Genomic DNA, 14,975 nt, shown 5'->3' on the forward strand with positions numbered 1-14,975 from the left:
AATCAGTCAAGAAGAATACAGAAAATGTAGTTTTAAGCTACATTTCAAGTACTTGTTTTGGTTTTGCTAATATCTCTGTCTATATTTTCTTAACCTTTATTGCCTAGTCACCTCACTAGAAAACAGGGATGTATTACTTGTTGCAATGCTTGAGGTTTGAAGTCTAACTCTTCCACTAAATAAATATGTCTCTTAAGTTATTCCATTTCTCTTTTTCCTCATTTGTAAGATAAAAATCATAATACCCACATCATGGGGTTGCTGTGAGATTTAAATACAATTATGCATGTAAAAGACAGGTAGAAGTATTGGGAACTTGGCCGAGCGCGGTGGTTCACTCCTGTAATCCCCGCACTTTGGGAGGCTGAGGCTGGTGAATTGCTTGAGGTCAGCAGTTTGAGACCAGCGTGGGCAACATGGCGAAACCCTGTCTCTACTAAAAATAAAACTTTTTAAAAAGTATTGAGAACTCCATACCTATCACTTTTAATAAGTGAATATATTTAAAATATATATGTATTAATATTAAACTTCCAGATTAAAAATAAATTAAAAAATATGTAACTATGAATTAAGTATTGTAATTAACAGTAAAAGCATGAGATTATTGTTAATATTTTAATGCTTTATGCTTTAAAATGCAAATTTTCCTATAGCAAAAGTCAGTTTATTGTTCTTTTTATCTTTCGTAGGTACTAAAACCTTGGTAGTTCATGGACAGAATGAGTGCGATATCCCAACCCAGTTACCAGTCCATGAAGACACTCAATTTGAAGCCCTGTTGAAGGTAGGAATGACTTTTAACAGAAATAATTTTTTTAAGGACAATGCTGTGGCCACCTCATTGAAGAGTCATTTTAGAATAAAACGGCATTTTTCTGTCTTTCAATGGATGTATGCATTTCTTTACTCTTCTAAAATCTGCCCCACTATTATTCCCTTTTGCTATTTCCTTCCATAATTTTCCCCACTTCTACTGACTTTAGTCAGTAAACTGTCAGTAATCTGATTTTCAGGAACACAGTTCTGGACCAAGATGTAAGTAGAAGAGACCTCTGGAAAAAAAATCAACTTTTCCAAACTCGTGCATCTTATTTCAGTGGAACGGGTCATTACTGCTCCTTTTGGCTTCACTCAGACATCTCCAGAGAATTTCTAAGGCCCAACTTCAACAACTACTCCATTTCTATACTCATGATGAATGGTGGGATAGCAGGAAGGCAAACAGAGTACATTCAAACGCTGCCTTCACCACAACCAGTGTGACCTAAATCAAGTGATAGGACTTCTCTTGTCTCAGTTTCATTTTCAACAGTACTGAGATACTGGTTCAGGTTATACAAGTTATCTATACCTAGTATATACTATATAATGTGCACAATGCATGATAGTTTATATTATTCCTAAATGTTTCTCTAAACACACTTTCTTCCTGATGCTGAGACCAGTAGGTGCCACTGTTCCTCCACAGTCCATCACTCAGTCTGATTTATAATTGTTATAATTGGTAGGCTTGGACACTATGAGAGCGGGATGTGGAGCAGGATGTCAGGTTGTGTATGGTAGGGGAGTCTTTGGGATAAGCAGCGTGTGTAGGGTGCAGCCAGGTGGGTGTGTGTGTATATGTGTGTGTGTGTGTATACACATATACACACACACATATCTAGTGCATACAGTTTATATAAGACACACACATATCTAATGTATACAATTTATGTAAGACATCAATATATATATAATCCTCGTAAGAGGTTACCTTGTTTTTTCGAAATTTGTATCTGTCAGCTTACTACCTAGGACATAATATCTTCCTGGTAAACGTTTAGTAAAATTTGTTGCTATTGTTCTAGGAGTGTCTGGAGTTTTTTAACATCCCAGAATCCCAGTCAACACATTATTTTCTTATGGATAAACGATGGAACCTTATTCACTACAATAAGGTGAGACACCAGTAATGACATCCCTGTTGAGTTGTGCCAAAGACTTATCATGCCTACCTGAGGGTGGCTCATAATCAGGGAGGCATCGCTGTTTAGAAGGTAATAGTATTACCACCTGGGTCACACCATCTTACTGTCAGTGGGGCTTTCGACTGGCAACTTCACCTTTCTACCCTTCGGTTTTCTTTTGTGTAAAATGAAGGTAATGATAATGGTATCCATGCTAGAGCATTTGTAATAGTTAAATGAGATAAGCTAGACAAGACACTTAGTTATTGATCATTATTACATGAAAAATTGCCTTGCCCATATAATACCTGTGTGTGTCTATTTGGAATTTGAATGCTGTTTTGCATCTCTGTTCTACCATGTTAAACATGACCATGCTGACCTGATTAAATGAGCAGAAGGGGCCTCAGGATGCTTGCTGACATCACTTTACAGTGATCTTCCAAAGTGTTGTTTAGTACATTGCCTTTAGCTGCTTTTTTCCTGGCATAGCATCCTAGTACTTAGACCTTTGGGTAAAGAAGAAATGAGAATAAATGTTTAATCTTTTGAACTCTTTTTTTTTTTTCTCTTTGTGTAATCCACACAGACCTATGTTCGAGATATTTATCCTTTCCGGAGGTCGGTATCTCCCCAGCTGAACCTTGTACATATGCATCCAGAGAAGGGACAGGAACTCATTCAGAAACAGGTGTCTGACCACGTCAGTTTTATTCCATGGTTTTGTCATGTTGTTGGAGTAGATATCTGTTCATATATTGCCAACTTTGAGATTCTATGATTCCATTATGACCCTCTCTGGAGACCATAGTTGGCCCTTACTCAATAAATTGTTCCCCCAAATAGTATAAGATTTACAAATTGGATCATTGCTTAAAGGTGTTAAGAAACACTCACTTGGAGTAGTGTAATGATGAATTATTGAGTATAAATAATAGAAATATTCTAATTTATTTACCTATTATTTTCTAAATGTAGAATTTCATTTCACATTCTATAAAATTGGATTGGAAATACACATAATGTAGTTATGTAAGTTATCCCAGTGGTTTACACTAGCTGGCTACAAAGTAAAAGGGGTCACTCTAGTATGCCTGAAAAAAAAAAACATTAAACTAAAGTTCAAAGATTTGGACTTCATCCCAGTTCTGCCTCTGACCAGGGATCTGACCTTGGGCATGTTATTAATTTATCTTGAAACAGGAAGAGATATAGTCTAGTAGCTGTACTTAAGTTTAAGGTTGAAGAACAGAATAATATTCACATCTAATCTCAGATCAGACTTTGAGCTTAAGGAAAGTCACTATTCTGCATGCAAAATATAGCTTTAGTACACAATTCTAAAAATGATACAATTTTAATATTGCATATTTATTGTATTCATTGTTTAAATAAAATCTTTAAAGAATTTCAGGATACTTGATCATTTCAATTTTCTGTACATATCAAGGATAATTTGGCATCAAAATATCCAAAAATATCTTCATGAAATGAGTGAGGGCCGGGCGCGGTGGCTCAAGCCTGTAATCCCAGCACTTTGGGAGGCCGAGACGGGCGGATCACGAGGTCAGGAGATCGAGACCATCCTGGCTAACACGGTGAAACCCCATCTCTACTAAAAATACAAAAAAAAACTAGCCGGGCGAGGTGGCGGGCACCTGTGGTCCCAGCTACTCCGGAGGCTGAGGCAGGAGAATGGCGTAAACCCGGGAGGCGGAGCTTGCAGTGAGCTGAGATCCGGCCACTGCACTCCAGCCTGGGCGACAGAGCGAGACTCCGTCTCAACAAAAAAAAAAAAAAAAAAAAAAAAAAAATGGGGAAAAAGGGCAAAAAATTAGACCACTTAAGTAATTAAAAATATGGCTACCATTAACTACCTACATTCTATTTAAAAGAAAGAAAATACTGAATGTGTTGCAAGGTCTGAGATGTTGGGCAAAACTGTTAGATCTTAAATATAAACAATTTCTAAAACAATTCTCCCCAAATTACCCCAGCCCATGATTTTAGGATAAGATAATTAAAACCCTAATCAATAATGGTGCTTCCCTAGTCTCTCTCTCTCTCTCTCTGTCTCCCTGTGTGTGTGTGTTCATCATGTTTAAGAACAAGTTGTCAAAGAATGCCATCAAATGGAGTTCTTGCTCTGATGTACACTTCAAGTTAGAGCCTTTAGACTTCTAAGTTCCTCAGGGAGATTATAATATGGAGGCCTCTGAGTCTGGCTCAGAAGTTTCCTCAGTAGCTACTCACTGCATATAAACTTCCCAATCATCAAGAGAAAAGGACCTGAGAACCAAGAGCCCCATGTGTATGCCCTTTAAACTCGAAGCACCAGTCAAGGACCCATGAGCTTCTGTCCCAAGATAGGTTTTTCCTGGATCTCACACCAGTCTTTGTTTTTTTAAAAGACAAACCCGGAACTCCCAGGAAACAGCTTAAGGCATTGGTGGCAATGGTAGAAGCAATTGGAACTGACTGACGGGCTCCCTGTTAGTGAAGGTCTTCCATATTATAGCATCCAAACAAATGGGCTCTATTTAATATTGAACTATTCTTGACAATGCTTGCCTTATGCTCCTCTCCAGCCTAAAACTCCGTAAGGAACATTTCCTACATTTCCTTCTGTAAAGCAGGCAGAAGGAAGTGAAAGGCAATTAAGTATTGTTTGCTCTTTCTTCTGATAAAGGAAAAAAAACACATGTCTCCCTCATTTCACTTTTCCCCTTTTCCCACTTTATCGACCCAGTTTGCCATTAAAGGTTTTTCCTTCAATTTCTTCACTCTATAAATCTGGAGTTTCTAATCCTCCTTTTTGTCTGCTCCTGCTTTTATTTTCTCCAGGTGTTCACCCGGAAGCTGGAAGAAGTAGGGCGGGTATTGTTTCTCATCTCCCTAACCCAGAAGATCCCCACAGCCCACAAACAGTCCCATGTCTCCATGCTTCAGGAAGACCTCCTCCGCCTGCCCTCATTCCCTCGAAGTGCTATTGATGCTGAGTTTTCACTCTTCAGTGATCCTCAAGGTATCAAACAAAGAAACACTGACTCTCTGGGGCTTTTTTTAACGCACTTGTTTTGTTCTCAAATGGAGAGCATCTGAATCAGCAGAGGGTACTGTAAAACCAGTGGTTCTCAGACCTGAGTGTGCACAAGAGACCCCTGGAGGACTTGTTGAAACACAGATTTCTGGGCCCCGCCCTCCACCTCCAGGTTTCAGGATGGGGCCCAAGAGTTTGCATTTCTAATAAGTTCTCAGGTGATGCTAATGCTGCTATCCCAAGCACCAAATTTTGAGAACCACTGCTCTAAGCTAATCATCAGCAGTTGAAGCGTGGGTAGGATGGTGTTGTTAGGGTAGGAGAATACTTGACTAAACAAGGACCAGGTATTTGTGTGAAGTTCAAAAAGAGGCCAAACTCACCTGGAATGACAGAAATCAGAATGGTGGTTGCCTCTGGATTTGGAGGAAATGAATTTCCTGGAAAGGGGCAGAAGGGTGATGAAAATTGTCTGTATGTTGATTGAATGTTGCTTACATGAGTGCATAGTGCCTATTTTTGTCAAAATTCAATGAACTCCACATTTAAAATCTGTGCACTTTACTCTAAATAATGCCTCAATTGAGAGAAAGAGACATAGACACAGAAAGAGACCCACTTTGGAGCCTCACTCTGTTGCTCGGTTATTAATCTGAGACAATTAAATTAGCATCCCTATGCTTTATCGCCCTCATCCAGAAGGTTCAGACAGGCTGGGCAAAGTGACTCATGCCTGTAATCCCAGGCCTTTGGGAGGCCCAGGCGGGCAGATCACTTGTGGTCAGGAGTTCGAGACTAGCCTGGCCAACATGGCGAAACCCTGTGTCTACTAAAAATACAAAAAAATAAATTAGCTGGGTATGGTGGCGGGCGCCTGTAATCCCAGCTACTCAGGGATCTGAAGCATGAGAATCACATGAACCCAGGAGATGGAGGTTGCAGTGAGCCAAGATTTGCGCCACTGCACTCCACACTGGGTGACAGAGTGAGACTCCATCTCCAAAAAAAAAAAAAAAAAAAAAAAGCTTCAGCTTCAGCAGGAGTAGATAGAGCTGTAGCCTCTGACCATTAATTAAAAGACCAAGCAGTAGTCCCATCCCTGCCATTTTCAACCTTAATAATTTATTTTTCTCCAACTGACAGCTTATTTAGCAGTAAAACGCTGCCAATGCCTGCTCTGCCTTACCCACAGTTAGTTAAGAGGTGATGATGAAAGTCCACGGAGAAACAGGAAGTGCTGTATTAAGCCCGGTAATATTGTGCTGCAAAACATTTCAGCAGTAGATCTTCACATCCTGGAGCTGGAATAAACGGAGAACAGCAGCGCCTTGGGTTTGATCACCTCCTAGGCTGACAGGATTGGTGTGGGGCTAATTCTGTCTCTGCTGTTTCATGTTCTCACAGCTGGAAAGGAACTGTTTGGCCTCGACACTCTTCAGAAAAGCTTGTGGATCCAGCTCCTGGAGGAAATGTTCCTGGGCATGCCGAGCGAGTTTCCATGGGGTGATGAAATCATGCTTTTCCTCAATGTTTTTAACGGGGCTCTGATCCTCCACCCAGAAGACAGTGCCCTGCTCAGGCAGTATGCTGCCACCGTCATCAATACCGCGGTGCACTTCAACCACCTCTTCTCTCTCAGCGGCTACCAGTGGATTCTCCCCACCATGCTGCAGGTGCCCAGAACGTCCTCTCCTAACCAGAAAATTAACATGAGTACTGCTCATATCTAGCTGTTCAACTAGATCAATACTGAAACTTTTTAATGATGGAGTTATTATCTTCTTTTGTGACGAAATCCCCCCAGGGATTCGTCACAAAATGACTCTCTTCCCCATTTTTAGATAGTTGCAATTTTCTCTATTTTTTTAGTAAGTATTTTTTTACTGATTACCAAAAGCAAGAACGTTCATTACAAAATTGAAAAGATGAAGAAAGTTTAAAGCAAAAATAAGGACCACTTAAAATCCTTTCTGTCAGGTAATCATTGTTTATACTTCCAAATCCTAGCACTCTTTCCTACACACACACAAACACACACACACACACCACACAGAATTATATATTTTCAAGTTTGTAACCTAGTTTTTTCGTATAGCACTAGGAATATCGTAGGCATTTTATATAGCTACATTTAGCCTTACAGCATTTTTAAAATTACTACACAGTATACTATGGTTTGTATATACCATAATTCACTTAAGCAAGTGATATTTATGAATAATTTTTTTCAAGTTTTCCACTGTTATAACCAGTCTTGCAGCAGGCATTCTTATATATACATGCTTATACAAGTGTCTAGTCCTTTCCTTGAGATAAATTCCTAGTCACAAACTTCCTGGAAAAGACGTATGTTTAGATTTTTAGCATTTTGAGGTGTATTACTAAATTTATCTAGAGAAAGTTTATACCATTTTACATTCCTCTCTACCAGTTTACGAAGTTAGCTATTTCCCTCCAAGCTTCCTATGACCATGAGTTTTAAAAGCGAATACAACTTTGATACTTTATTACGGCATTTTTTGAATATCTGGCATTTCTCCATAGGTGTACTCTGACTATGAAAGCAATCCCCAGCTGCGTCAAGCCATCGAATTTGCCTGTCACCAGTTCTATATTCTACACCGGAAGCCCTTTGTGCTCCAGCTGTTTGCTAGTGTGGCCCCTCTCCTGGAATTTCCTGTGAGTAAGCTCTGTGGGAAAAAAAATGAAGACCAACAAGATTAGAAAAACAACGTTATTTATTAGAGCTTACTATGGCAAAGGAGTTGGCTACCATCACTTGTGTTTTGGCAGAGATACAAAGGCAGGCAGAGGAGTGGGAAAGCTGTATACTGAAAAAAAGGGGAAGCTTCAGGTATGTCCTGATTGGAGCTATTGGCCTGGGGAAGCTACAAGTGAACTAACTAGAAGTGGGGCATCTTATAAATGATGGGTTAGAGGTGTATATTGGGCTTTCTCTGGTTGGTCCTAAGTTGGAAGCAGGGACAAAAATTACGAAAGTTCTCAGTTATTATGCAAGTCCTGGTTACTTTGGGTCAATTGTTACAGAGGTTATTGTTTGATCACCACTGGAGCTAGTAGCCTGACTTCCTACAAGCCTGACTTAGGCTGGCTTCCTGGGCTGGTTATTGTAGACAATGGGTTGGTTTCCTGAGAAGGTTGCTGCAGGTTGTGGGTCAAAGTTCTATTTTTATATATGATCTAGTCATTGACAGCTTGTATATTCAGTCTCTCAGCTCTCTTTCTTTAACCAATGAGACATGCATACCATAAATAAGTTTTCTTTCAACAAGCATATCATTTCTCTTCAACAGTCCTCTTCAGCTTTCATCTCAGCTCCTAACACATAAATAGACCAACTCTACAGTTTTTTAAATATTCAATTCATAAAAGAGATGGAAAATAGAAAATGGTAAAAGGAAGGTTTGCCAATTTTCATTCCTTTTGTCACTCTCTACCACCTACCTTGCTTTGTTTTCTTTTCTTCAGAGATTTTACCACCATATCACATTATATGTATTTGTTTCATTAACATGAATTTCTACCACACTCAACCAACAGAATTTAATCTTCATGAAAGCAAGACTTTTGTATGTTTTTGTCTTTGCTTGTTTGGTTTTAGTTATTGTTGTATTGTTGTTTTATTTGCATTTTGGTTTTGGTTTTCTATAACTTCAGTGCGTAGCGTGGTGCCGGACACAGAAGAACTTCATAAGGATTTGTTGTTTCAATGAATTATTTGAAGCCATTTTAAATAGATTTGAAATTGTAAGTATCTCCCTGTGGAGATACATGATCAAAGAAGACCTGTGAAATTCCCAGGGTTGTTAGTTAAAATAAGCATATGTTCCTCAAACATATTTGTAGTATTCAGCCAATCAATTATAGAAATTTCCTTAGTTCTACCATCTTCGATTAAAGGAATCATTGATATGAACTTTTTGGAAGTTCATGTATTGCTGTATTTTTATGAGCTTTTACAAATATCTCTCTTGTTCTAGATTAGAATTTAATAGATCCCTTAAAAGTCAGGTGTACCACTCCAAAATCACAGCATTGCTGGATGCAGAATCATGTAAACTGAATTCCAGGTAGATGTTGTAGTTGTTACTGGTAATAGCATTTATAAAATTTGAATTCCTGTCAAGCTATAGTTGTACTGTGGTGGGAGTCAATAAACTAAAATTGTTTTTCTTTATCAGGATGCTGCCAATAATGGGCCCAGCAAAGGTGTGTCAGCTCAGTGCCTGTTTGACTTGCTGCAGTCCCTAGAGGGAGAGACCACCGACATATTAGACATCTTAGAGCTGGTCAAAGCTGAGAAGCCTCTTAAGTCATTAGGTAAAAGCAAAACTTGCTTCGACATTCTTTCTCTCATTGCAGTTGTTAAATATAAATATATATATATATTATACACACATATACATATACTTATATGTGTGTATATATATAGCTAAATCAAAGTAGCAAAATAAATGGAACAGTAGTAGAAATTGAATGAGTACATTTTTTTTTCTTAAATTTCTTATGAATCCTAAAAAGTAGGAAATTACCTGCCATGAAAACTATATTAAAATGATGCTCAGTAGACCACTGCTCTAGCACTGCAGTTTTCAGAAAGTTGGGTTATCTTGGGTAACTCTTAAGTGAATAACCCTTCAAAATGGTCTTTTATTATCATGGAATGTGTAAAACCAGAGACAACTCAAGGATAAAGCCTCAACCTTAGACAATTTAAATGCCCTTCAGTGTCTTCTATTATCTGAGATCTTCTTAAACACACCAAAAAAGTACTTTTATTTTACATCGGATTGTTCAAAACTAGAAAACAGAATTTCATTCCCTTTAGATGAAGAAATTAGTAGTTTTCACAGTGTAGGAATAAAATTTAACAAGAAAAAGCTACAGTATGTACTGGAATTATAACATTAGGAGTAATAGGTGCTTCTTTATCTCCTGCTGAATCCACTCTGATGGTGTGCCTTTGCTTTTTGTTCCTTCAGATTTCTGCTATGGAAACGAAGATCTGACATTTTCTATCAGTGAAGCCATTAAGCTCTGTGTCACCGTGGTGGCATATGCTCCCGAATCATTCAGAAGGTATCTGCAGCCCTTTATTCTGTGCCTTGTCATAAGTAAATACGGCAAAGAAGATAAAATTGAATGAATACAAAGGTTATGCTGATTAATATCAGTCTGTAACATTCTGACAAGTAAACTTTCACAACGCAAATTTAGGCCAGATGTGGTGGCTCACACCTATAATCCCAGCACTTTGGAAGGCTGGGGCAAGAAGATTCCTTTAGCCCAGGAGTTCAAGGCTAGTCTGGGCAACATAGTGAGACTCTGTATCTACAAAAAATTAAAAAAATTAAAAATTAGCCAGGTGTGGTGGTGCACACCTGTAGTCCCAACTTTTTGGGAGGCTGAGGCAGAAGGATTACTTAATCCAAGGAGGTCAAGGTTGCAGTGAGCTGTGATTGTACCTCTGCACTCTAGCCTAGGCAACAGAATAAGACTGTCAGAAAAAAAAAAAAGAAAAAAAGAGAAAAAAGAAAAGAAGAAACAAACTAAGTTTAGGAAACATAGCATAGGTTCTGGAAAACAATAGTAAATCTTCATTCATTTGAAATCCCTTAATTTGGATCTTGTGCAGATGCTAAGGTATTTAGTCTTGTTAGAAAATATTTTTCCTCACAAGTAATATAAATTAGTAGCAAACAAAATGTCATAACATATTTATTTAAGAAAACTCCTTTCAAGGGGCAATAAGAATTTCTGTAACACAAGGGGCAAGAATATCAATCTTGCTTTCATTTTGCCAAGTGCAGAGAATTCAAAAGACTCACATGAAGAGTGAATCATCCCAATTCAAAGTTGTTGGCTCTGGTCTGAGATTTAAATCTGATCTATTAAAAGTTGTACTCTGTTGACAGGCTCTTCCAGGAAGAAGGAAGGAGCCAGGCTGATTATGCCGAATATATCTTTATACATTTTCCCTGCACCTTCAGCCTGTTTCTCTCTCCCATAAGAGAATGAATAAGGGCCAAGAAGAGCCAGGATTTATATTAATTGAACTCTTTTTTACTGGAAGAAAACATGAAGAATGAGTAAGAAATGTTTTCCCCAAAATTCTCGAATTTTGTCTTCTTGAGCAATGGGGAGAAAACAGTATGCCTGTGGTCAGGCACCGATGTGGCTGTGGCCCTCAGGAGAGCAAAGCTGCAGGATGGTCCTACTCCCACTTTCCTGCTCTTCCTGTAATACTACAGATCTAGAAAAAGTTCCAGAATGGATCGAATCCTGCATTAAGTTAACTCCAAATCCATTCTATAGACGATTATAAACATCTTCTCTCTGCTCTATTTTCCATTCCAAGTGTGTCCAGCTACATTGTTAACTGGATATGTCAGAGATACTGCAATGGAGATACTACAGTAATAAAATGTATATAGATTCTCCAATATTAAAATCCCCACAACATAGGGAACACCTAAGTTTGACTAAAAAATTCTCCATTTCAAATTTTCCCAAATTTCCATTAAGTCATAAAATTATCTTTCACGTTAAAATTCAAACACATTGAAGTCAAAAGGTATGAGAGTTCACAAATTCGCTTTTCATTGTGAGTTGGCCAGTCTAATATTGTTAAGTTAAATTAGAATTTTTTTAAATCCTCCCTAATTTTCCATTCTGTCAGTTTAAACCAGATGACACCTTGATGTCTCAGTAAGGTCAGGGTTTCTTAAGCAGTGTTTCCCTGGGATGTCTCTCATGGGAATAAGTAACATACTTACAGGACTTCAACATTTGTAATAAATAGCAAGTCTTTGTTGCACTTAATTTTTTTTAAAAAAGTGTTTTATTTAAGTGAAACATTCACATAAAACATTTAAAAATCACAATTTTACAGTTCCATAAGTGTTCATAATGTTATCACATCTACCTACCACTTGGATAGAAAAATCAGATAGAGGCACTACTATCCTGATTTCTAATATGATAAATCAGTTTTACCTATTTCTGAAATCTTTTTAACTGAAATAGTATAGTAGCTACTCTTTAATGGCTGACTTCTGTGATTCAGTATTATTTCATGAGATTCACTCATATAAATGTGTGTAACAGCAGTTGATTCTTTTTCATTCACTTATAATAGTTCATTGTATGACTATGCTACAATTTATTTATTTCTTCTCTTGTTATCAGGCATTTGTGTTGTATCTGGTTTGAAGGTATTATAAATAATGCTACAATGAATGTTTTTGTACACAAAAACATTTGTACACAAATATGTATGCATTTCTATGGATGGAAATGCTAGGCTAAGTCATAGAATATGAATATTTTTTGCTTTAGTAGATACTACTAAAAAAAAAAGTGGTTTCAATTTTCATTCCCACCAACAGTATGTAAATGTTCTAGTACTTTATGGCCTCATCAACACTTGTTATCTTCTGTCTTTTTATTTGAGTTGTAGTGACATTCATTATCATTTTAATTTCCATTTTCCTCTTGCAAATTAAAAGGTTTGGAAGCTTTTCAGATAAATGTTTATTGAAATTTGGACATCTGTTTCTGCAAAGTGCCTACTGAAGTCTTCTGCCCATTTTCAAATGAAGTTATCAGTATTTTTTATTTTTTATGTGTGATTTCTTAGTGTTTTCTATTTAATTAATTATGTTATCTGCAAATCATGAGAGTTATATTTTATCCTTTCAAATTCTTATTTGTACACGTTATTCCTTTCTCTGTCCTTAATGCACTGGCTAGAACCTTAATACAAAATGGAATAGAAGCGATGATGGAGGCTGGGCGCGGTGGCTCATGCCTGTAATCCCAGCACTTTGGGAAGCCAAGGTGGGCGGATCACGAAGTCAGGAGATCAAGACCATCCTAGCTAACACGATGAAACCCCGTCTTTACTAAAAAATACAAAAAATTAGCTAGGCGTGGTGGCGGGTGCCTATAGTCCCAGCTACTTGGGAGGCTGAGGCAGGAGAGTGACGTGAACCCGGAAGGCGGAGCTTGCAGTGAACCGAGATCGCACCACTGCACTCCAGCCTGGGCGAGAGAGTGAGACTCCGTCTCAAAAAATAAAAATAAAAATAAGTGATGATGGTGATGATGGTGGGATCTTTGTCTCATTTCTGATCTCGGGGTATGGAGGGGATTTCCAATATTTCATCACTAAGAATAATATTTGCTAAAGGATTTTGTTGTAATAATACCAGTAAAGATTAAGGAAGTAATTTTATTACTCATTAAGAAATTAATTATTAAGGAATCTGTCTTCTATTCCTAGTTGAGTTTTCTTATTGATGGACAATGAATATTACTAAATGTTCCTATTTATAGAGATGATTATATGATTCATATTCTTTATTTTCTAAGTGTTATAGGTTACACTGATTTATTTTCAAAATTAAAACTTTCCTGCCTCCTTAAAATAAACTGTATTTGGGTTGTATATTATAATTATCATTTTCAGAATTGCCAGATTTGGTTTGCAATTTTTTAGCATTTTACAACTATGTTAATGAGAGCTATATCTGTAATTTTTATTTTTTAAAAAGGTATTTTCTAATGAATTTTATTGCTAGGATCACAGGGAAGTTAGGAGTAGAAGAGATATTCTAGGTAGTTCTATGTTATTCAAGATAAACCAATTCTGGATACTTAAAAAAGTTACAAGTGCTTAAACAAAAAGGATGTCTTGCTTAGCTACTACTTTATTAACTACCCACTGGTAAAATTTTAGCAGGTTTATTTGTAACCCTCCATTATTATAAAGTCCTTGTAATAATACTATAGCCTGACTATACTATAGGCTGTAGTATCAAGGATATTAAGATTAAGCTGGACTCATAAAATAAATTGGAAAGTGTCTCCCCAACCCCCCCACTTTTTATTTTCTTTTATTTTTGAGACAGAGTCTCGCTCTTGTTGCCCAGGCTGGAGTGCAATGGCACAATCTTGGCTCACTGCAACATCTGCCTCTTGGGTTCAAGCAATTCTCCTGCCTCAGCCTCCCAAGTAGCTGGGATTATAAGCGGCTGCCACCACACCCGGCTAATTTTTGTATTTTTAGTAGACAGGGGGTTTCACCGTGTTGACCAGGCTGGTCTCAAACTCCTGACCTCAGGTGATCCGCCCGCCTAGGCCTCCCAAAGTGCTGGGATTACAGGCATGAGCCACCGCGCCCAACCCCCCACTCCTTTTTTTTAAAATTCCTATTCTCTGTAGAAATTTGGTGTGGATTAGGTTTTTTTAATTGTTGAAACAGAGTCTCATTCTGTTGCCAAGGTTGGAGTTCAGTATCACGATCATGGCCCACTGCAGCCTTGATCTCCCAGGCTCGAGCAATCCTCCCACCTCAGCCTTCCAAGTACCAGGCGTTACAGGTGGGTGCTTTCACACCCTGCTAATTTTTTTGATTTTTTGAGAGATAAAGAAAGTCTTACTGTGTTGCCCAGCCTGGTGCTCCTCCCACCTCAGCCTCCCAAAGTGCTGGGATTATAGGAAGAGCAACTGTGCCTGCCTCAGATGAGCATTTTGTCTTTCCAAAATATTGAGTAGAATTTATACACAAAACTGTAAGTAATGTCGTTTCTTGTGGGAACATTTTAAAATTAAGATTGTTTATCCTGGTGGTGGCTTTGGTAAGTCACATTTTTCTAAGAATTTTTCTATTTAATTTAAGTACCTGAATTTATTGGCATAAATTTGTTCCTGATATTCTTTCTTTTTTAACTTTTAACAACTATGGGGTTTTTATTGTGTTCACTTTTTTATTTCTAATACTGGGAATTTTTGCTCCCTCCCTTATTTTATTATTATTCTTTCCAGGAGTTTATCAATAGCTTTCCCTTTACAAATAATCAGTATTTGGGGCTTTGTTGATTTTTGCTATTGTAGTTTTATTGTCTGCCTTTTCTTTCCTTTTTTATCTTTATTATTTTCTACCTTTGACTTTTTTTTTTTTT

General features: G+C 37.7%; 1 protein-coding gene across 11 annotated transcripts in view; it reads left to right on the forward strand.

Annotated features, from left to right (window-relative positions):
• Nucleotides 1–14,975, forward strand: part of UNC80 (unc-80 subunit of NALCN channel complex) — a 231,389-nt gene that overhangs the window by 165,931 nt on the left and 50,483 nt on the right. For all 11 annotated transcript variants that reach the window (XR_001888651.1, XM_017889402.1, XM_017889408.1 and 8 more), the window contains 8 exons: nt 693–787; nt 1,851–1,940; nt 2,539–2,640; nt 4,794–4,974; nt 6,394–6,662; nt 7,534–7,668; nt 9,192–9,330; nt 9,993–10,089. Coding sequence is in view for 10 of the 11 variants with exons in the window: in XM_017889402.1 (XP_017744891.1) it covers nt 693–787; nt 1,851–1,940; nt 2,539–2,640; nt 4,794–4,974; nt 6,394–6,662; nt 7,534–7,668; nt 9,192–9,330; nt 9,993–10,089 (1,108 nt within the window). In the remaining variant the exon portion in view is untranslated. The remainder of the gene's footprint in view (nt 1–692; nt 788–1,850; nt 1,941–2,538; nt 2,641–4,793; nt 4,975–6,393; nt 6,663–7,533; nt 7,669–9,191; nt 9,331–9,992; nt 10,090–14,975) is intronic.

Source organism: Rhinopithecus bieti, unplaced genomic scaffold (assembly GCF_001698545.2).
Source record: "Rhinopithecus bieti isolate Rb0 unplaced genomic scaffold, ASM169854v2 scaffold_17939, whole genome shotgun sequence".
NCBI classification, from domain to species: Eukaryota; Metazoa; Chordata; class Mammalia; order Primates; family Cercopithecidae; genus Rhinopithecus; species Rhinopithecus bieti.